This window comes from Gouania willdenowi, chromosome 17 (genome assembly GCF_900634775.1).
Source record: "Gouania willdenowi chromosome 17, fGouWil2.1, whole genome shotgun sequence".
In the NCBI taxonomy this organism is placed as follows: Eukaryota; Metazoa; Chordata; class Actinopteri; order Blenniiformes; family Gobiesocidae; genus Gouania; species Gouania willdenowi.
The window spans coordinates 4,256,189-4,280,451 of NC_041060.1; the positions used below are offsets into that span (position 1 = coordinate 4,256,189).

At 36.9% G+C, this 24,263-nt stretch overlaps 1 protein-coding gene across 1 annotated transcript; it reads left to right on the forward strand.

The window, feature by feature from the left end:
* The first annotated feature begins 1,857 nt into the window (after positions 1–1,857).
* mfsd8l2 (major facilitator superfamily domain containing 8-like 2) lies at positions 1,858–24,039 on the forward strand. Its single transcript, XM_028473085.1, has 12 exons — positions 1,858–1,991; positions 2,061–2,246; positions 3,473–3,535; positions 3,621–3,740; positions 3,835–3,914; positions 6,742–7,102; positions 10,403–10,476; positions 12,225–12,438; positions 14,525–14,647; positions 14,771–14,901; positions 16,837–16,942; positions 23,815–24,039. The coding sequence occupies exons 1-11, from the start codon at positions 1,916–1,918 to the stop codon at positions 16,918–16,920; spliced, it is 1,512 nt and encodes a 503-aa protein (XP_028328886.1). The 5' UTR covers positions 1,858–1,915; the 3' UTR covers positions 16,921–16,942; positions 23,815–24,039.
* Positions 24,040–24,263: the final 224 nt, after the last annotated feature.

The following is a 24,263-nucleotide window of genomic DNA, read 5'->3' on the forward strand; positions in this document are numbered from 1 at the left end:
TATAATCTTAGTTTTTAATTCCTGTTTTTAGGTTTAGGGCTTTGTTCCTAGTGGTTATGTTAACGCTATTATACTATATACGCTTTAACAAATAAGTAGGTTTTGAGTTTACTTTTAAAGGTGGAGAGAGTAGCAGCCTCCCGTACTGAGACTGGGAGCTGGTTCCAAAGGGGAGGAGCTTGGTAGCTGAACGCTCTGCTTCCTGTTCTACTTCTAGACACTTTAGGAACTTCCAGAAGACCAGCAGACTGAGAGCGGAGAGTTCTGCCTAGATGATAGGGCACTCTAAGATACACAGGAGTTTGATCATAGAGCTTTGTATGCTAACGGGAGGATTTTAAACTCTATTCTAGATTTTACAGGAAGCCAATACTGGAGAAATATGATCTCTAATACCTGTTTGTATTTTAGCTGCAGCTTTTTAGTGAGTTACTGGGACATAATTTTTGTGTTTTGTATTAGTACTAGTAGTACTAGCTTTTTTTTTTTTTTTTTTACTAGTAACATAGTTAAAGTCTATTTAGTATTACTAGTAACAAAATCATCTACTAGTAGAGGATTACTCATGCACTAGTGCACCATAAAACCTAGTAAAACAAGGTGTTTGTTTGTTTACTAGTATTACTAGTAGGCCTGTGACAATATATTGTCCCACAAATTATTGCAGATAAACTAAATTATTGTATTATTATATAGTCATCTTAAAGATGTCAATTGTTGTTTTAATCAGAAAGAAAATGGGTCAAAAGTAACCAGAAATGGGATTTTAAAAACCACAGAAATTGGTTAAAAATTGCAAATTACAAAATGGACATAAAAAGTGGCAGAAATAAGGGTAATGACATTTTAAAAGTAGGAACATATAGTTCTGACAAATACTGTAATTGGACATGACAAATCGTGATTGTGGTTAAATTGGCAAAAATAAGCATGAAATACAGTGAAGGGATGTTAAAAATGACAGTAATGGGTCAATATATGTGAGATTAGGTGAAAAAGTGGTGGAAAGCGTTTATTAGTGTGAAAAAAAGGCGCAGAAACGGCTTTGAAATTTGTTGAAGTGGCAGAAATGGGAGTAATGTGGCAAAAATGCACTAAAAGGTGCAAAAATATGTCAAGAAAAAGTGACCAAAAAAGGTTAAAATTTGAAAAACTTTGGTGTAATCGCCGAAAAAGAAAAAAATGAACTTCTTCAAAAAGTATCTGGCGACCTGCTCCCAGTGTCTTGCGACCACAAGTTAAGTCAACTTATCATTCTTTAATCTGTTATAAATCTTGTAAAATCACTTTGAGCTGCATTTTATGTATGAAAAGTGCTTTTTATAAATAAATAAACATTGATTGATTGATTGATTTAAAATTCAGTCCATGTACTCCACATACGAGCACTAGTAGAGCTGAACTATGGTTGATATATCACTGATATTTAATGTATATATTTCTGTGTTTTCTCAGTGTTGTTGTGTGAGAATGAGCAGCTTTTGAAGAAAGTGAAGAAAACTAGATTAAAAATGTATAAAGCTGAGGCTCCTTTAATGCACCTGGTAACCTGAGACGCAGCTCTGACCGTGAGTCTGGCCTTCGTGTTGCTGCTCCACACACAATTTATTACTTCACCATAAATACCTAATGGAGTCCAACTGGAGCCGGATCACGTTCTGATGGATCCACTCCTCATTGAGTCACTGAGCCCAGCCTTACATCATCATCATCATCATCACCATCATCATCATCATCATCATCATCACCATCTAACCACGGGTCTAGTACTGAGTCCATGTGAGTAACCATAGTAACTAAGTGGACACAGGGTGTCTCATGTTAACTCATTATGTCTCTGAGCCTCACAGAGCACCATGTGCTGTAGTCACACACACACACACACACACACACACACGCACACACACTGGGAGCAATGGACGAGCACAGGAGGAGGAATCTAACGTTTATCACCATTGGACTGATATTCATGCTGAGTGGCATCGAGTACGGTGAGTTCATCACATCACAAACGTGTGTGTGTGTGTGATAAATGCTGGAGTGTGTGTTTGTGTCCTCAGCCGTCATCCTGCCCACGATATGGAGGTATCTGCAGATTCTGGAGGCCCCTCCTTACTTCCTGGGCCTGGGTCTGTCAGCGTTCAGTCTCAGTGGGCTGATCACAGGACCAATGTTTGGATGCTGGTCCGACAGAAGTAAAGCCACTAAGTCCATCATCCTCTTCTCTAATCTGTTCGAAGTCGCTGGTAAGACGTTAAACATTAAAACATTTTACAACGTTTACAGATCAAATGTGGAGAGTCAAGTGGACGCTTTAAAATGGAATGTTTTATTATTGTGTTCTTAGAGCAGAGAGGAGGAACTTTTATCACAGCTGGGACACAAACATGTGATGGTATCTTATCTGAGGGTCACATGATCAACATTCATGTCAGCATTAGAATAATGACCAATCAGAGCATTAACACAGGAAACTACAAAGAGGTACTGTGTGTTTTAGTTGTCATCTCTGCATCTTTCTATCATTTTGTGTCTTTTGCATTTTTTAAGTGTAATTTTGTGTGTTTTCTTGTCATTTGTATTGTGTTTGTTGTTTTCTAACTCATTTTGTTTGTTCTTGTTGTTTTGTGGGTCATTTTGTGCATTTTAGTTGTCATTTTGTATGTTTTTCTGGCAGTTTGTAATACCTTTTTCTTATTTTTTGTGTTTGTTTTTGTTTTGTGCGTTTTTAGTATAATTTTTGTCTTGTCATTTTGTTTGTTTTTGTTGTTTTGTGCAGTTTTTTGGAGTCTTTTTGTGTATTTTATTTGTCATTTTGTATGTTTCCCTGTCATTTTTTCTCATTTTGTGTGTATTCGTTGTTGTTTGGTGGATTTTCTGTCGGTCAACGGTTTTGTTTTTTTTTTTTTGTGGTTTTGAAATCACTTTGGTTATTTTTGTCGTCTTATTGTCTTTTTTTATTATTATCATTTTGTGCATTTTTGTTGTGGTTTAATGTATTTTTCTGCCATTTTGTTTGTTTTTGTTGCTTTTTTAAAGTTGTTTTGCATATTTTAGCTGTCATTTTGTATGTTTTTCTGACAGTTTGCATATACTTTTCTCTAATGTTTTTTGTGCTCCTTGTAATTTTGTGTTTTTAGATTCATTTTGTGTGTATTGTTGTTTTGTGGCTTTTCTGTGTTTTCATTTTGTGTATTTTTGTTGTCATTATGTGTTTTTTTTGTTGTTGTTTAATGTAACTTTATTTTATTTTGTGTGTTTTTGAATTAGATTGAAGTTGCTATTGTACACTGATGGGTCATTATTCTAATGCTGCCATGGATGTTGATCATGTGACCCTCAGATCAGATATAATCACATGTTTTGTGGCTGTTGCTGTGTAGTGAAATTATTAAACCTAATGCTAAGCTAAAGCTGAACCTGAGTGTAAATCAACAACTTGTGACGTCAGCTCAGCTGTGTTTCTCCTCAGGTAACTTCATGTATTTTGTTGGATATTCAAAGTGGCTGCTGTTGGCCAGTCGACTTGTAGCAGGTGAACACACACACACGCACACACACACACACACACGCACACACTGAAACCTCACAGAACGCAGTGACACACGTTTCCCTCTCAGGCGTGGGAGCAGGAGCCGGTTCCTCCATCTTTGGGTTCCTGACTCGTTCCACTCGTCCAGATGAACGCGCTGGAATCTTCGCTGCCATCATGGCCTGTCGACAGGTCGGACTCCTCATCGGTGAGATTCTTCTTCTGCTTCTCCCAAACCGTGATGTTCTGGGAAACTGTTTCCACTCATTATTGTTCATCTTTCTGTGTTTTTATGTCTCCAGGGCCGGCGTCCAACCTGTTTCTACGTCTGTGTGACTTCAGACTTGGACCATTTGTGGTGAACAAGTACACTTCTCCAGGGGTATCCGCGCTCAGATTATCATGAATACACATTTGTTTGCTCTTCACTCACTATGAGGAATACCAAACACCTGCAGTGAAACTCAGGCTTCTATCAGCTTCTTTTAATCAAATTCACTTTCATTTGTGTTCCTCAGACGTCGTCTTCAAAGCTCACCTCTATTTCCTCACAGTTTGACACTTAAAGCTGCTGCAGATGATCCCTAATATTTTATTTCATCCATAAGTTGTTCTCGTCCACTAGTGACACCAGTGTGAGCCTTCAAACAAATTCAGACATTTCTAAAACAACGGCAAAAATACGGAGAGCAGATTAGGGCCATTTTTGATGGAGAAAATAATGTGTGGCAAATCAAGAATAAAGTTGAAATTTTGAGAATAAAGTCGAAATGTCAAGATTAAAGTTGAAATGTCAACAAAATTACAAAAAATGACAGAGAGACAAACAAATCAACATAATACAGAAAAAAACCCTGAAACACACAAAGCTAAAGAGAAATGCACAAAATGTCAACAAAAGTGCACAAAAAATTATTACAAAAACATAAAAAGCTTGTGAAGATACACAATGTAACTCTATCACACTCAGAACAACAACTAAAATACAAAAAATGACTCGAAAAACACACACGACAACAACAACACATGTACAAAAAGACTCCAAAGACACTCAAAATGCCAACAAAATCATATGGAGTACCGGGGGTGGACTGTCCTCTACGTGTTTTTATTTTGACGAGCGAGTGGAGGCAGACATGGTGACAGGTGGCCAAAAATGGTGCAAAAGTGGCAAAAATGTGACAAGAAAAAATTGAAAAGTGACTAAAATGGGCCAAAAGCAGTCAAGAGTGGCCACAAAAGGGCAAATAAAAAGGAACCAGGTGGTATGTAATGGTAACGGGTAGCAAATGAATTTTGAGGCATACATTATGTCTTTATCTGTTAAAGGGCCCATGTTACGCTAAGTTCAATTTTCTGTGCTTTAAACATGATAAAGTGTTATTAGGTCTTTATACACATGTCCAAAGTGTTTTTTTTCATTGATTCCCTCAATCGTTTGTTAGAGGGTGATTTGCTCCTTTCTTACTGCAGGGCGAGAATAAACACCTCGCTACAATTTGATGACGCGTTCCCACTATGATGACTAATTTGACGTGGCACTGAGCTGGAGAAGCCATGCCTCCATTAAGCTCTCTGCCATGATTGACATGTAAACAGACACGCCCACGAAGGTGAGCATTTCAGCGTCCTTCGTGCAGTGCTATGTATGCATTTTCTACAGTCTATGTATGTACCGGTGGACGCCCCGCCCCCACGCTCTGTCTCGTGTTTATAAAGCAGCATGAGCTCAGCTACAGAGTGGGTGGGAGGAGGGCGGGTCATCCTTTGGCCCTACGTCACCGTGTGGGGAGGAGGAAGTCAGTGTCCCGTCTATAGACACGCCCACTCATGAATATGCATAAGTGGGCCACAAATCAGCCTGTTTGTTGCTCAGAAAGTGACTTTTCAGAGGCTAAAACTCTGGAAAACAGGCGAGTTTGGGAAAATAAACCTCAAATACTATGTTTTTGTGGTTCTTAGAACAAATGAAGGTGGTGAAAAATAGCATGACATGGGACCTTTAAAGGCAAAGGTTAAATACTGTGGACAGAGTAAATGAACTCAACCCTGTTTAGTCATTATTTAAACACACACAGTTGAACTCTCACACTGAGAGATTTTAAATCATGTCTTTCTGCAGCTCTGCAGAAATCCTGATAATTATCTGTGTGTATTCATGCTGTTAGATCAGCATCAAACTACTGACAAACCGAGCGTGTCGAGCTGGATTTATTAATGCTTCCATCATGTTAAATCCAAAAGTCATCAAAAAACCATTAATAAATAAATGAGGATGTGATGTGAGGCCCCGGGTTGGGAGATGGTCAGAGATTTTGCTTCACTGCAGAAAAAGATGAACTTTCCTCCCACAGTCCTGATTGGATTAGACACATGAGCACATGTGTGTGTGTGTGTGTGTGTGCAGACATGAGCAACAAGCGGCTCGGGGCCCACGTGTGGCCCTCGGGCTAAATGTGTGTGGCCCCCAAAGTAAACGCATGAAATGAGAGAAAAAGACAGAAAACGACAAGAAAGATAGATAATACACTAAAATAACACACAAAACACACAAATGTACTAAACATAAACGCACAAACCAATAACACGAATACACAGAATGAAAAACACATTAATACTAAAAATTACACAAAACAATAATACACAAAGCAACAACAAATAACACACAAATCGAAAGCACACAAAAATGTATCAAACAAAACGACAAGAAAATTACACAAGACAAAAATGAACAACACTAAAATACACAGCAGAAAAAGTACACAAAACAACATCAAAATAGACTAAATAAAAAAGAAAAACCCAAAGCAACAAAAATACAGAATATAAAAACACAAAACCAAACCAAAAAAAAAAAACTAAGCAACAAAAAACAAAAGCAGAGATATACTGAACACGCACACACACACACACACACCCACCCACACACACACACACACACACACACACACACTGTGTCAGGTCAATAAACTCTCAAAAACCCTATGTAGTTTCATGTGTTGATGCTCTGATTGGTCATTACTCTAATGCTGACATGAATGTTTGAATGTTGATCATGTGACCTTCAGATCAGATACAATCACTTTGTGTTCCTGCTGTGATCAAAGTCGTCCATGTCTGATCTAAAGTGTTAGATTTATGGTCCATACATCTCTAACTTAGTTTAGGAAGGTTTTTGATGGTTACATTTGCATCTTGTCTTTGTCCAGATCTTCATGTGCCTTTTGTGGGTGCTGCTCCAGTTTGTCGTCATGGCGATGTACTGGGACGTGGTGCCCGTCGACTCAGAGGATGGTGTCGTCGTCATGGAGATGAAAAGGGGAGGAACCGAGGAAGAAGGATTGCCTCTGATTGGCTGCGATGATGAGGAGTCTCACACCTACAGAACCTGTGATCAGGACCAGGATCAGAACCAGAACCAGGACCAGGATCAGAACCAGGACCAGGACCAGAACCAGGACCAGGACCAGGACCAGGACCAGAACCAGGACCAGGACCAGGACCAGAACCAGAACCAGAACCAGGATGGCCACGCCTCCAACCCGTTCACAAACTTCAGCATCAGCAGAGGTCAGACAATCAATGCTACAGTTTTCCTCACATGGATAGAGTTTGAACATAGATGTGACTCAGTGTTTACTGGTTACTAGTACACTTTACTACAGGGGTTCCCAAACTTTTTGTACCCAAGGACAAGTAAAAATCTGAAGGCACACCAATTGTGCAAAAATAACCTTTATAACACGTTATCACTCATATCATGTACAATATCTGTATGTGCATAATTATTTACTAATGCCAAATAAATTGTGACAAAGACCACTATATTACTCATGAAATATTTATTAATGAAATATAAAAAAAATAATAATTAGGTTTGCCTCTGCATTATAAAATGAGTGCATACAAAGTAGTACATTTAAAAATCATTATTTTTGTGTAGTTGTATAGTGCAATAAATTATGTATGGTTGTCACAAAATCTCATGGCACACCAGTGTGCCGCGGCACACCGTTTGGGAACCACTGCTTTCACTAAGCACCAACGCACATTAAGGCTTCCCATTGGCTTTTGAAAAATATTCCAACCAATCAGGGAGCTGGATTTGGTTTAGATAATCCCTCCTACCTTATCTCTACTAGTACTACTAGTGAATATTTTTACTAGTTCTACTAGTGGACTAAAAACATTCTACTAGAACTACTCGATAGATGTTTAATAATAATTAAATAATAATAAGCATTTCTCACGACACACAAGTGTGGTTGAAAAACCATGGAGTGTACTAGGTAACAATATAGTAATATGGTTTTTAGCACACAATAACTACTAGAACTACAGGTAAAGTTTTGAGTTGTTACAAGTAACATTTTGTAAAGTCTACTAGTTCTACTAGTTCTACGCAAATGCGTCTACTAGTAGATGGTTTTGTTTTCCTACAAAGGTGTAATAATACTAACGCCCTTGAGTAGAACAAAATATTTTACTACTAGTAAACTCAAAATCTCACCAGTAGTACCAGTCGACTGTATTTAGTAGTACTAGTAAAACCAACAGATTCACTGGTAGTACTACTAGACCAATGGTAAATGAAGTAGGAGGGATTATAACCAAATCAAGCTCTCTGATTGGTTGGAATATTCTGGAAAGCCAATAGCAAGCCTTAATTTGCTTTTCCCCGCCCCCTTATTAGCATATAAGGCTAACTAGTAGTACTTGTGCACTTGTAAACCAGATTGAGTTGATGTGGTTGTACTAATTCATGTGAGGACTAGTTAGAGTTAACTAGGAATGATATTTAACATGTATATTAATACTCAAATATTCACAAGTTCTATAAAACTGCTTTATCAATCACACGCGCACGTACACACGCACACACGCACACACGTTTTGTCTCTAAGGATTTTAGATGCTGTGTGTCAGATTCCTGCTGTATTTTGTGTGTGTGTGTGTGTGTGTGTGTGTGTGTGTGTGTGTGTGTGTGTGTGTGTGTGTGTGTGTGTGTGTGTGTGTGTGTGTGTGTGTGTGTGTGTGTGTGTGTGTGTGTGTGTGTGTGTACATGTGGACTGTCAGGTGTCTGCTTGGATTCATGTCATTGTTGCTTTACTTGGATATGAGCAACGATTGTGTTGCTCTATTGATTATCCAATCCTGCACAGTGTGTGTGTGTGTGTGTGTGTGTGTGTGTGTGTGTGTCCTCACATTGATCCTCTCACTCATGGACATGCAGCAGAGGGAAGGACATCACATGCACTTCCTGTCCTATCGACCCCTGCTGTGGATGAAATGGAGACAGTCAGCATTGATTGCTTTTGTCAGGGGAACAATTCACAAACTCACCACATGCCAGTGAACCATGTGTAGCTGTAGGCACACTGGAACAAGGCTGTCTGCTATTGGCTCTCCTTCATTATTGATCTCTGCTTTGGTTCTTCTGCTGCAGTGAAGAAAACGTGAAATTCAAAACTCTTCATTCTTTTCATATTTCTCCCGTCATTGATCAGAGATCACCCCCACAGCAGCAGTTCTTCTTACAGTATTTACATTTACCACCAAACTATCAGCACAGATATCATTTATTTCAGAGCTTCTCAACCTTTTCAGCCCATGACCCCCAATTTAAAGGCCCCAGAGACCGGGGACCCCCACTGAAGGTGGTTGAACACAGACTTGAACATTGAAGAACAGTCATGTGGAGACAGGGTCATCTATAAGGAGAATAAAGGGGAGAGATTTTTGGGGTCCATCCATAAAGTCAGCAACATGATGGTCCATTGTTTTATGAATCTGTGATAACAACATTTATTTATTCATCTGAATAATATCCTCTGTTATCCAGGAAGTTTATTATTCTTTACACCATTATATATATCATCTTAAAGATGTAAATCCTTGTTTTAATCAGAAATAAAAATAAAAATGGTGGAAAAGGTGGTGAAATGGGCTTTTAAAAACCACAGAAATTAGTTAAAAGTTGGTTAAAAAAAAAGTGGTAAAAATGGTTCTAAGTGTCAATGTTGGCTTAAAAATGGCAGAAAAAAAGTAGGAACAGTTAGTTTAAACTGGCCAATAATGGGCATGACAAATTGTGAATGTAGTTAAAATGGCAAAAATAAGCATGAAATATGGTGTAAAGAGCTTAAAATATGGTAAAAAAAAATTTTAAAAAAAGGAAAAAAAAGTTGCAGAAAAAGGATAAAAATTGGCTCAAATTGTTCAACCACAGAAATTGGTTAAAGTTGCAAATTAGAGTGGGAAAAATATTGGCTTAAAAGTGGCAGAAATGGGGGAAGATGGTGGGTTGTAGTAATGTCATTTAAAAATTAGGAACAATTAGTTTAAACTGCCAAATAACGGTCATGATAAATTGTGAATGTGGTTAAATTGGCAAAAATAAGCATGAAATCTGATGAAAAATAATGGGTTAACATATGTGACATTAGGTGGAAAAGTGGTGGAAAGGGTTCATAAGTGGTGAAAATGCCCAGAAAAGGCATTTCAATTTGATGGAGAAGTGGCAGAAATGGGAATAATGTAGCAAAAATACAGTAAAAGGAGCAAAAATATGGCAAGAAAAAGTGATGAAAATAGGTTAAAATATGGTAAGTTTGGTATAGTTGCAGAAAAAGGGCAGAAAAAGAAACAAAAATGTGCTCATATTGTAAAAATTTCCCCACGTCTGTTCTCAAAGTCCTAATAAAGCAGTCAGGATTCATGGCACCTCCACCTGATCACAGTCCCAGTTTACTTTAGTCTTTAAACCTGTTTCATTCCTTCTAACCTGTCGATCAATACTTTGTATTTCCTGGTGCTGGTCAGAGCTGCGTTCTGATTGGCTGTTTGCTTTCTGTGTGTTTACCTGTGCAGAGTTTGTGAGGGAGGAGGTGGTCGTTCTTCTCACTGCTCAGTTCATCACTCTCTTTAATCAGACGGCTCTGGAGGTAAAATCAGCGACACATCACATCCATCAGACAAACACGATCTATCTAACGCACACAGTGGATCCACAGAGACAGAAAAAGATCAAATCTCACTAAACAAAGACTTTTACTCTCAATTCACCCTCATTAATTCTACTAAGTTCATGCAAATCATTTTTTATCCTACATTTAACTTGGGATTGAAAACACAAAGAGAGGAAGAATGAATGATCCCCTGGATTTATTCACTGGTTAGAATAAAAAGATCAAACATTAGAGTGAGAGGAGCTCAGCAGCATAAAAAGGACCAGGAACTGAACATCAGGAACTTTTATTCACATTATAGACATCACACGAGATCACTTTAAGTAATAAATACACAACCAAACTGTAATAACCCAATTTAAATTATTTTACTTTAACAACAGCTTGAATTTAATTTGTTTTTTTTGTTTTTGGTATGTCAGAAATGCAATTAAGTATTTTTAAAGCACCTATATCAGAAATGAAAAACTGGTGTCATGACAGGGCCACAAAACATGTGATTATATCTGATTTGAGGGTCACATGATCAACATTCATGTCAGCTTTAGAATAACAACCAATCAGAGCATTAACACAGGAAACCACGAAGAGCTTTTGTAGCATTTTGTATAATTTTCTCTTTGTTTGTGTATTTGTGTGTTTTTGTTGTCAATTTGCAGATTTTTCATGTCATTTTGTGTTGGTTTTGGAGTCATTTGTAAAAAAAAAAAAAAATTCTCACTTTTTTGTTTTTGTTGTTGTCTTGTGTATTTTTGTTTTTCATTTTGTGTGATTTTTCTGTCATATTGTCAAATTTTCTCTCATTTTATTGTTTTTTGTTTTATTGTCCTCGTGTTTTATTTTTATTTTTTTTTGTGTATTCTTATTGTCATTTTGTGTGTTTGGTCATTTTTTTTTTTTAAATTTTGTCTTTTTATTGGTTTTATCTTCTTTTTGTTGTGTCACGGCAAATTTGCGGTTGACCTCATGATTTATTGCTCTGGTTGAATGATGGAGTCCAGGCGAGGCATTGATGATTTTATAAAAAGATTTATTATAAAATTAAATAAAAAAGGAGTAAAAAAGAAGCTTCCATCCTGAAAGAATGAAAGGCAAAAGGCTCGTGCCAGAGCAAAAAGGCAAGACCCACTCTAACTAACAGTTTCACAGCTTAAGCTTTTATACAGATAACACCCTAAAAAGTTCCACCCTGAGGTGAGGAGAAGGAGGGAGTCAGATGCCCAACAGTGGAAACATTTGAGGATGATGAAGACGTGTATATTATGAGGAAGATTGGGCGCCACTCTTATCTGTCCTTGATCGTGTGTGTGTGCGTGCATATCTGCACGTGAGTTTGAGTTTTGGCCTTCAGCAGAGACTCTGTGTTGCACTGAGTACAATACGATTTGTACTGTTTAATCTAACATGATTCAGCTGTTCAAAAGTGCAAAGAGTAATGGAGTCATCATGTATTAAAACATGACAAATTGTACACATGAACACACATTTGACGATATTATGATCAATATAAAAATTGCCATAACAGTTGTTTTTTGAGTCATTTCTAAGTATTTATGTTATTTTTGGGGGGATATTTGTAGTGAACTTGTCATGTGTTTTTGGGGTAAATTTCTGTATTTATTCATCGTTTTATGCGTTTACTTTTGGGTCCACACAAAACTTGAGTCTGAGTTCTTGTCGTTGAGCACCGAGTGACCTTGTGCACGTGTCTGTGACCTCCTCAGACGATGGTGACCCCTCTGACCCAGCGTTACTTCAGCTTTGGTGAGCTGGGGAACAGTCTGATGTACAGCCTGTGTGGGGTGGAGGTCATCCTGGGATTCTTCCTGGTCCGATGGCTCAGCAGGAGGATGGAGGAGCGCGCTGTGCTCGCCCTGGGTCTCCTAGTGTGCTGCACAGCCTGCATCTGGTGCCTGGTGTTCCTCTGTGACCCACAAGGTTACACACACGCACACGCACGAACGCACGCACACACACAGAGTGTAGTGTAACAGCCAGTGCTTTCGCTGTCGTCTTGTGTTTTTTTTTTGTTTTGTGTGAATTTAGTGTCAAATTGTCACATTTTCTCTCACTTTTTGTATTTTTGTTTTCCTCTTGGGTTTTATTATCATTTTATTGTATTTTTGTTATAATTTTGTATGTTTTTGAATACATGCTGTAAAATGTTCTCTAATTTTGCATGCGTTTGTTGTTTTTTAAATTTTTTTGTCATTTATGTCCATTTTTGTTATCATTTTATGTTTGATGTACATTTTGAATTTTCTTTCTCTAATTTTGAGTGTTTGTGTTGGTTTTGTATGTTTTTTGTCGACTATTTGATTTTTGTTTTTTGTCATTTATATGTATATATTTTAGTGTCATTTTCTATATTTTACCGTTTTTTTGGAGATTTTTTGTCATCTTTTCGGATTGGGGTCAATTTCTATCAATTACTACTATATCAATTTCTATCATTGTGTGTGTTTTTGTTGTCCTCTTGCATATTTAGTTTTTGTTTTACATTTCGTTTTTTGGGCCGTTTTGTGTATTTTTGATGTCATTTTGTAAATTTCTATCTAATTTAATGTTTTTCTTTTGTTGTTTTATGTGTTTTTGTTCACCATTTTGGATGATTTTTTAAGTTGTTTTGTGTGTTCTTAGTCATTTTGTTAAATTTTTACAAATTTTGTGTGATTTTTGGAGTCATTTTGTGTATTTTTTACATCATTTTGTGTATTTTTTACATCATTTTGTAAGTTTTTCTCTCAGTTTGTGTATATTTGTTGTCCTCTTATGTGTTTGTTTTCATTTTGCATATTTTTCTTGTCATTTTGTGTCGTTTTGAAGTCATTTTGTTACGGTTTATTATATGTTCAATTACAATTAAAATATGATTACAGTGACCAGTATTTTTTCCAATTACAATTAAATTACAATTTTTGTTATCCTAAGAAAGTCAATTACAATTATGTTCTCAATTACTGAGTCTGAAATAATTACTTTATACATTTTTTGTAGTCATCCTGTGTATTTTTCTGTCATTTTGTGCATTTTTGGTGTTGTTTAGTCTATTTTTGTCAAATTTTGTGCGTACAATTACGTTTTCAATTGCCCATGTTCAATTACAATTCAATTACGATTATAGTAACCAGCATTCTTTCCAATTAAAATTCAATTAGGATTATTTTTTATCATCAGAAAGTCAGTTATAATTAGTAACTGCACAGCTATGTTGGGTTATTCTCAGGCTGAATGAAATGAAAGCTGGATCCTATTGGTCGCTTACAGCCAATAATCACATTTATTGCTGTGATTTAAAGTGACAGGTGCTGGAACACGTAAAAGGATTAACACTGATGCTATTAGTCACAGCTACGGCTAATGTTAGCAAACAAAGAGGAACACAAACACCTGAGGATTCTTGGCTCTCAGTTTAAAACATGATCATAGTTTTCCAGTCATGTGATGATTACAGGTTCTCGCCATCCAACAGTTAGAGTCAGAGTGGGCCAACGCTTGGCTCACATAGAGCCGTGTGCGGCGCTGCCAGCTGATTGGTTGGTTGGAGAAACCTAAAACCAGTGGATAATTGGATGTGTCACAACCTGTGAGGCTTCTGTTTATTCCACTTTATGTATTTACTGTATATCTGCCTCCTGTGAGTTTAAACTAATGACCAATCAGAGGCTTTGTGTGTTTATGTTGTTTGTTTAGTATATCTTTTGCTCATCTTGTGTATTTTTGTTGTCTTTTTGAGTGTTTTTCCTGTCATTTTGTACATTTTTCCAAAGTTTTTGTGGTTTTGTGTGCCCGTTTTGCATACTTGTCTTACTTTGTAAATGCCTATACAGTTGTTTACAGATGGAAGTGTCCAAATAGGGAACAATAATATCGTACATTTATGGTTTGGTCTATTGAGACTGAACTATAAAATAAAAGCATATGTTTTTTTATCTATTTATTTTTCATCCTTTGACACGTAGATGTATGATTCCAGTAATTATGAAACAGTTCGTGACGTAGGTGAACACACTGTTTGTTCCAGGAGGTTATGAGTGGGAGCTGTCCACCTTCATCATCGGGGTGTTTCTCCAGTTGTTGGGACTTCCGTTCGTGGCCGTGTCTCAGGTGTCGCTTTTCTCTAAACTCACTGCTGAGAAAACACAAGGTGAGCTGAGCTCGTCTTTTACCTGAAAACATAACAAAACGCACATTTTTCTTTTTATGAAATGTGATTATATCTTATTTTAATGTTTGTAAGTGAATAAATGATGGTGTTTGTGACCTGAAGGCTTCAGCCAAGGCGTGAGGCGCTCAGTGGGGGGTCTGGCCACCATCCTGGGCCCTCTGTGGGCCGGAGGACTCATTAATCACCTGTACCTTATGTTGGGAATAATGCTGGCTCTGCTGCTCATGATCACAGTGAGTATAAAAAGAATAAATATTTATACATAACTGAGTAAGAAAACATTGTTGTAACAATCTTACAAAATAAATTACTATTAAAATAATGAAAAAATAATTATTACAAATGTTAAATAATTTAATGATTATGTATCGTATATAAATTAGAATAATCAATAATCATAATTAATTCTACGTAAATATTTATGAATAAACAATGATTATTTAAAATAAATATTATAAATGACAATTATTTATGATTAACCATTATTTATTAATAATTACTTATCAGTACTGATTAAGATGCATTGGGATGATGTGTTTAAATGAAATCAGGCTTAAGTTAATAGTTTCTTATTCTCAGGATTTCTTCATTTTGTCATGTATTTCTATCTACGATGTTTCTAATGTTTCTACCATCACTGCTAAGAATAAATACATTTCCTCCCTTGTGTTGTGTTTTTTTATTATCAGTAAAACTACTCCAGGATTATTTTCTCCATCTTAAAATAGTTTTTCTTCTCCCACACAAAGCAGCCACAGGGCAGAAACTGCTGAGCTCAGCATGCTGTGGTTGTTCCTCTGTTAGGTTCTGTTTATTTTAACCCTTGGGTCCTCTTTTTGTTATTCTGTCTTTGTTTATTTGGTGTGTTAACTCTTGTCTGTGTTTCAGGGATTCCTGTTTGTGGCTCCACCCCTCAGTGATGTCTGTGTGCTTGGGTGGTGATTGATTAGCTCCCTCGTGTTTTCACCCAGGTGTGGCCCATTCCCAATCAGGCCTCCTCCACTATTTAGCTGAGTGCTTGGACACAGTATGACTGCGGGATCATTGTGTGTGATGTCAGGTTTGTTGGCTCCTTCCTTGTGTCTGGTCTTGCTCCCTGTTCATACTCCCCTGTTTTGGATTTAAGTTTTGATTTTGGAATGAAAACATGGATTGGTTCCAGGAACGATATGCTACGATCCTGCCTCCTTCTTTCCCTGCATTTGGGTCCACACCAACACCGAACCGTAACAGAATGATCCTGCCACAAGTGGACCCAGCGGAGAAGGATGTAGCTGAGATGGACCGCGCAGAAATGACTGCCTACTGGCAGAGCTACCTTCTGGAGGCCAGGGAGGCACTTTTGTATGGATTGGAGGACGATCCTGTTAGGGATCCCTACTTGGGTCAGGAAGGAAGGGTCAGCCCCGCCAGTCTCCTAGCTGTCAGGCTAGCTCTCCAGAGTCTCCTAGCTGTCAGGCTTGCTCTCCAGAGTCTCCTAGCTGTCAGGCTTGCTCTCCAGAGTCTCCTAGCTGTCAGGCAAACTCTCCACGCACCCGGCCGCTGCCTGCCCAGCCGCCAGTCCCGGCTCCCCGCACCCGGCGCGTCACCAGTCCCGGCTCCCCGCACCCGGCGCGTCACCAGTCCCGGCTCCCCGCACCCGGCGCGTCACCAGTCCCGGCTCCCCGCACCCGGCGCGTCACCAGTCCCGGCTCCCCGCACCCGGCGCGCCACCAGTCCCGGCTCCCCGCACCCGGCCGCCGCCTGCCCAGCCGCCAGTCCTGGCTCTCCGCACCCGGCGCGCCGGAGGTCTTCCCTGCTTCGCCGGCTCCGCCTCATGCGAGGCCGCCGGACTCCTGGTCCCCTGCTTCGCCTCATGGGAGGCCGCCGGAACTGTTTAAGTTTTGATTTTGGAATAAAAACATGGATTGGTTCCAGGAACGATATGCTACGATCCTGCCTCCTTCTTTCCCTGCATTTGGGTCCACACCGAACCGTAACTCTCTCATAGATTCTTATTGTTTCTCTCATAGTTTTTCTCAAAGGTTCTCTCATAGTTTATCATTCTCTAGTTTCTCTTATAGATTCTTTTATAGTTTCTCATAGATTCTGTCATAGACTGTCGTATATTCTCTCATAGATTCTCATATTATCTCATAAATTCTCATACAGTATGTCTAACTCCACAGGTGATGACAGCGTTGTCCTACCAGCGTCTGACTGAACCGGTGGTGGTGGAGAGTTCAGCACAGAGCTCTGACAGCGGAGGGTAGAGATGCACCAACACGCACTGATGTATGAATATTTCATCATTTAACAAGCTTTTATCACCACAAAAACTGATTTTATTTGATCTAAGGAAAACTTTATTGTCCAATGACCAATCTGAGCATTAACAGGAAATAACAAAAGGGTTGTGTATTCTGTTTTTTTTTGGGTCATTTTGTATTTTTTTTTTTCTTTATTTTGTTATCCCTGTTTTATAGTAAATTTGGGTTTTAATTGTTTATGTTGTAAATCTGTTATTTTTAGTTATATTGTATGTTTTTTGTTGTCATTTTGTGCTTTTGAGCATTTTGTTTTAACTTTTTAAGCGTTTTTTTGTAGTTTTGTGTATTTTTGTTGCCATATTGTAGGTTTTCCTGTTCGTCTTACTGTATGTATTTTAGTTTAGTATGTTTTTAGAGCTTTTGCTATGGTTTTTTACAATTTGGTTATCATTTTGTGTGTTTTTTTTTTTTTTTTTTTTTTTTTTTTTTTTTTTTTTTTTTTTTGGTCCATGTGTTTGTCATTTCCTCATTTTTTGTTTTGTGTTGTTGTAGTCCTTTTGTGTATTTTTGGTGTCATTTTTTTTGCATTTTCCTTGTCTTTTTGTGTGTTTTGTATAGTCGCCTTGTACTTTTGTTGTGATTTTGTGCATTTTTATTGTTGCCTTGTGTCTGTTTGTTGTAATTTTGTGTACCTTTGTTGAAATTTTGTTTTTACATTTGTTTGTCTTATGAGTTTTTGTTGTCATTTTTAGTGCTTTTGTTTGGTTTTGTACATGTTTGTGTGCATGTATTTAGATTCTTTTTTTTTTTTTTTTTTTTTTTTTGTGTTGCTAGATTGCTTTTGTTGTCATTTTGTGCATTTTTATCGTTTTGTTTATTCTTCTGTTGTTTTGGGCTTATTTTGTCCCCCCTCATTTGGTTTTGTTGCCCTTTGTGTATTTTTGTTGATGTTACCTTTGTGTTGGACTCCTTTTGTGTATTTTTTGTTATCGTTTTGTATATTTCTGTTTTTTTTTTTTTTTGTCTGCCATTTTGTCGTTGTCTTGTGTTTTTGTTGTCCCTGTGTGTATTTTGGGTCATTTTGTGCACTTCTGTCATTGTGCCGTGTGGTTTTGTTTTCCTTTTGTGTGTTTATCTGTCATTTTTTGTACGTTTACCTTGAGGGCCTCCACTTCCACACACACTGCAGCTCTGAGCCCACAGTATGGAGGGCCACACAATCAAACTATAACTAATGATCCTTTACACCAGGTGGCACTGTTGTTCTCATATCCATTATTCAAAAATGTAATTTCAGGATGAAAGACAATATTTATAAACGAAACGATTTATATTCTGTGAGCTGAAAGCCTTTTATTTATTTCTATCCCCACGTGACCCGTCTATCTCAAAGTCGAGTCTCGTCTCTTTTCTTTCAGTATTGATAAATAAAGAAATGAAGTGTGGAAGTGAACGTTGACATAATGAGTGCAGAAGAAGAGTTGTCAAAAATCTCAGCAGCTCTCGGAGAAAGGAAGGTTCTCTTCTGTAAAACTCACTCACACCAAATACAAATGAAAGGCTATAATTAATTCCCTTTTGGCTGCCGGTGAAAGTAAATGACTTTAGAATCTAAAATGATTACATAAGAAAAATACAGAAGACAAACTCAAAATTACACAAAATAACTACAAAAATATACAAATTCAGAGTAAAAATACATAAAACAAACCCTATGAATTAAGAAAAAACAAAACAGCAACAAACATACACCAAAGCATATACAAAATAACGAAACACACACAATCACCCCAAAAATGCACAAATAATACAAAAAATTACCCCAAAAATGAACAAAATAACAAAAGAACAAATATTCAAAAACATAAAAAACACAGAATGAGAGAAGAATATACAAAATGTCAACAAAAATACACAAAATGACCCCAAAAACAAACCCTGTAAAACTCACTCGTACCAAATACAAGACTATTTTAGACACAATTAAGCCACAATAATCCTAGTTTTGCTGCCGGTGAAAATAAATGACTTTAGAATCTAGACTGGCTACACAAAATGACAACAAAACTACATTTTGAGTTCTATTGTAGTCGGCGTGCATGTTTTGGTTTTCATTTTGTGTGCTTTTGTGCATTTTTACTCCTTTTGTGTACTTTTGTTGTCATTTGTATTTTTTGTGTATATTTTTGATGGGCTTATGTGTTTTTGTTGACTACAAAAAAATACAAAAACACACAAAGAACCCCAAGAATAATAAAAATACCCGAAATGACGACAATATTACATAGAATGAGAGAAGAATATGCAGAATGACAAAAACAGCTACTCAAAATGAAACAAGAAAAATACACAAAACGAACCCAAAAACAAACAAAATAATAAAAATGCACAAAATGACCTCAAAAATAAACAAACTAATAACAAAAATACACAAAATGACCCAAAAACCAAACCTGTAAAACAGCACTCACACCAAATACAAATGAAAGACTATTTTAGACATAATTAAAACCACATTAATCCCAGTTTTGCTGCCGGTGAAAATAAATGACTTTAGAAACTAAAATGACTGCACTTTAGTACTAATAAGACTCTGAGGCAGATTTAAAGATTCATTTTATACGTTAATACATAATTTAAATAGAGATGTGTGCAGTCAGCGGTTGTGTTTCTATGTTCTGCTGTAGGATGTGCTGCATGTGTGCGTGCTACACGTGGAAATCTCAGAGCATTGTAAATTCTCTTTGTACAGCTGAGCTCCAGCTTCGGCTAAAACTCTGTGTTTTTTTGCATAATTGCAGATAAAACTCAGTCGCCTCAACAGCTTTCGTGACTCTGGCTTTCCAGGATGGAATTTATTCTTCTTTTTTTACACTAAAATGTGACTTTCTCATTTGGACTGGAGGACATAATATGTATTTATATAAGTACTTTCATCAGCGTATTCACAGACTTGACATTTGAAGCAGAAAGCAGAGTCATGTGCTTATATTCAAGTGTTTTTTTTCCAACTGACATGAGAGAAGCTGTGTCTACTATATAAATATATTATTCATCCATAGCATTGGAACGTTTCCAGTGGATCAAAAGGAATAAACAGCCATAAGTCACAGTCCGTGGGCTTTTATGTTAAAGAAGAGGCACGAGAACAAGAGGCAGCCATGAAACTTTAAACATACACAGAACCAGCATTTGATGCAGCCGCAAAACTAGTATTTATAGCAGTTTGTTGCTATGGAGACGGGATGCTGTGAGTGGGAACATTGAAGAACAGTCATGTGGATACAGGGTCATCTATAAGAGGGAGTAAAGGGGTCCATCCATAAAGTCAGCAAAGTGATGATCCATTTTTTTTATGAATCTGTGATAACCACATTTTTTTTATTCATCTGAATAATATCCACTGTTATACAGGAAGTTCAGTATTATTTGGGCCATAGTATATAGTCATCTTAAAGATGGAAATCATTGTTTTAATCAGAAATAAAATGGAAATAAAAGTGACAAAAGGTGGTGAAAAGGGATTTTAAAAACCACAGAAATTGGTTAAAAGTTGCAAAAAAGAGTGGCAAAAAAAACTGACAGAAAAAGTGGTAAAAAGGGTTAAAAGTGTCTATATTGGAGCAATTAGCTTAAACTGGTAAATAATGGGCATGAATGTGGTGAACTTGGCAAAAATAAGCGTGAAATATGATGAAGAGAGGTTGAAAGTGACACTAATGGGTCAACATGTGTGACATTACGTGGAAAGGGTTTAAAAGGGCTGAAAATCTCTTGAAAGTGGAAAAAATTATATTGAAATTTGATAAAGTGTCAGAAATCGGACTAATGTAGCAAAAATGCATTAAAAGGTCCTGACCCCAAGATTGAGAACCCCTGGCTGTACTAGTGCTCAAGTAGACTTTACTAGTGAAGTAAAACATATTAGTAGTACGAGTTAGCAGTATGTGCTAATAAAGGGGAAAAGCTAATTCAGGCTTCCCATTGGCTTTCCAAAAAATTCCAACCAATCAGGGAGCTGTATTTTAATATAATCCCTCCTACTTCATTTGCATTAGTGCAACTAGTGAGATTTTTGGATTTTTCAGTGTAAAAATAGTAAACAACTATTTTGTAAAGTAATAGTAGTAAACCATATGAGTACAGTACAATCTGGCCCTTTAGACCAAGGGTTCTCACCCTTGGGGCCAGGACCCCATCTTGGGTCGCGAGACACTGGGAGGAAGTCACCAGATGCCTTCAAGGAACTAAGAATATTTTCTGAACAATTTGAGCCCATTTTTGATTATTTTGATCCTTTTTCTGCAACTACACCAAACTTTTTATATTTTAACCTTTTTTCATCACTTTTTCTTGTCATATTTTTGCTCCTTTTAAATAATTTTTTCTACATTACTCCCATTTCTGACACTTCTCCATTAAATTTCAATGCCTTTCATGCACATTTTTTACCACTTACCACCACTTTTCCACCTAATGTCACATATGTTGACCCATTATTCTCACTTTTTACCTGTTTTCACCATATTTCATGCTTATTTTTGATAATTCAACTACATTCACATTTTGTCATGTCCATTATTTACCAGTTAACCTATTTCTTTCAATAGTGACACTTTTTTTCTGTCCGTTTTTTGGCCACTCTAATTTGCAACTTTTAACCAATTTCTGTGGTTTTTAAAATCCCATTTTACCACCTTTTTCACCATTTTTGGTCACTTTTAGCCCATTTTCTTTCTGATTAAAACAAGGATTTATCTATTTAAGATGACTATATACTATGGAGAAAATAATACTACACTTCCTTCAGGTACAGTGGGGGTCCTCGGTCTCTGGAACCTTTATTTTGGGGGTCGATAAATGCCCCAAAAACCTAAGATACAGGAAATGAAAAGATGAATGTTGCCCACTTCGTTTGTCTTTAATTGTCATTAAACAAAACTTGATTGATTTGTTGAAAGATGTGAAAGACTTTGTTATATCTGTTTATACTGTATGTGTTTACACCAAGTCAACTTTTTATTTCCATTTCACTTCTTGTCCTAAAACTTTAGAAGAGTTTGAGTTTTTTTTGTGCATTTCAGTGTTTTCATCAGTGAGGAGAAAAACAAGGTGGCATCTTCTCCTCCTCACACAGAAATAAATAAATAAGTTTGTGCTGCAGATGTTTGATCAAATGCTGCCATTCGCTTTCATCAAAGCTCAAATCTACTGGTGGCAGCATAAATTTTTAGCAGCTAGCGTCTTTGAAGCTCGGCTGATGTCATGTGACGAAGACAAAGGTAGACGAAGAGAAATATTATAATATGAACAAATACGTCCGAGAAGTAGGAAGAGGCGTGCGCGTGCGTGCGTGCGTGTGTGTGTGTGTGTCCATGATACAGGGACATACAAAATGACAACAAAAAAATGACAGAAAAATACATAGAACGACAACAAAAATCCACTGAATGACTTCCAAAAGACACACGCAATACACAAAACCACTCCAAACACGCACAAAGAAACATAAATATCCAAAATTACAGAAAAATATGCCAAAACAATCAAATATTTCCAAAATGACTCCAATAACACACAAAATGACAACAGAAATATGAAAAAAAACACACAAAATGATTTCAATCACAAAAAAGCAAAACAATAAAATTCTAATAACGACAAAAATACACAAGACGACCCCAAAAAGAAACAAAATGACAAGATTAGAATGAGAGAAGAATATGCAAAATAACTAAAACTACACAAAATAACAGAAACCTGCAAAATAAAAACAAAAAACACCAAAGACAAGAAAAATACACAAGACGACCCCAAAAAGAAACAAAATAACAAAAATGAACAAAACAAGAAAAATACCAAAAACACCAAAACTGACATAGAATGAGTGAAGAATATGCAAAATAACTAAACACACACACAAAGGGCTTTGTTTTGTGATGAAATATTTGTTAAGGATGTGATTTTGTTCTCGTAGAGGAGGTTGTTTATCAAAGATCTTTAAATAAACCGTTTGGTCGTCTGCCAAAAGCAGCTCAAAGATTTACAGATTTACACTTTCACTCACTGCATTGTGTGTGTGTGTGTGTGTGTGTGTGTGTGTGTGTGTGTCTGTGTGTGTGTGTGTGTGTATTTTTCAATCTTTGTGCAGGGTTTTGTTGTTTTGGGAGTTTCTATTGTGTATATTTTTGTCATTTAAAAAAAAAAAAAGTGTTTTAGTGTGTGTTATTCTATTCATCATTATATGTGTTTTTTATTATTTTATGTGCTTTTGTTGTTGTGTTGTGTGTGTGATTTTAAAGGTTTATTAAATCTGTTATCATTTTGCATATTTCCTGACATTTTAATGTAATTCTGTTGTTGTTTAGTGTGTTGTTGTTGATTTGTTTGTTTTTGGTATCACACTGTGTATTTTTGTTATTGTGTGGTATTATCATCTATCATTTTGTTTATTAATGCTGTTTTGTGTGTTTTTATTGTCATTTTGCGGGCAATGTTGTGTGTTTTAGAAGTAATCTACAGTGTTTTTGTTGTAATTTTATATATTTTTCTCTGTTGTTTGTGTATTTTTGTTGTTTTGCCTATTTTTGGAATAATTTTTTGAATATTTTCGGTTGCAATTTTGTAAATATTCCTATATTTGTGTGCATATTTTGTGTGTTTGTTGTAATTTTGTGAATTTTTTTTGCCATTTTATTGGTTTTTGTCATTGTTTTATTGTTGTTTTTTGGTCATTTTAAGCTTTTTTGGAGCCATTTCATGTGTTTATGGATTTTTGACGTTTTTTTTTGTATTTTTGTTGTCATATATACATGTATTTGCATGTATACTTGTTGTTTCATCGTTTCCCTCCCGTGAAGGCAGATGATATTTTCTCCGCCTTTACATTCTGATCAGCTTCCATAACCTCACACGCTCTGGATCAATGGCTCCGCCCCCTCACAGCATCACGTCTGAGGCTGGGGCTGAGCTCAATCACAATCATTGATCACAGCCCATTGTGATCTCTATGAGGATGATGAGGATGCTGATGTTGGAAGCATCATCATCATCATCATCAGCATCAAAGGAAGAGGAAGAGGAGGAGGAGGAGGAAGAGGAAGAGGAGGAGGAGGAGGAAGAGGAGGAAGAGGAGGAAGGCCTCAGAGATGACAGTAAATGTGCTCATCATCAGTTTGGTTCCAGTGCTCATCAGAAATGATCTCATTTCTACGCCGTGGCCCTTTAAAGGTGGCGTCAGTGCACAGAGCAGCTCAATCCTCTGTGGAACTAATCCGTAATAATGTGAAAACGCTTCTGAGGAGCAACGCAGGAGCTTCATGGAGAGCGAGTGAAATTTAAAAATC

Coding starts and splice junctions, on each gene's coding strand:
- mfsd8l2 (XM_028473085.1), top strand. CDS start 1,916: ATGGACGAGCACAGGAGGAGGAATCTAACGTTTATCACCATTGGACTG. Junction 7,103..10,402: donor AAACTTCAGCATCAGCAGAG/GTCAGACAATCA, acceptor TTACCTGTGCAG/AGTTTGTGAGGGAGGAGGTG. Junction 10,477..12,224: donor TTAATCAGACGGCTCTGGAG/GTAAAATCAGCG, acceptor TGACCTCCTCAG/ACGATGGTGACCCCTCTGAC.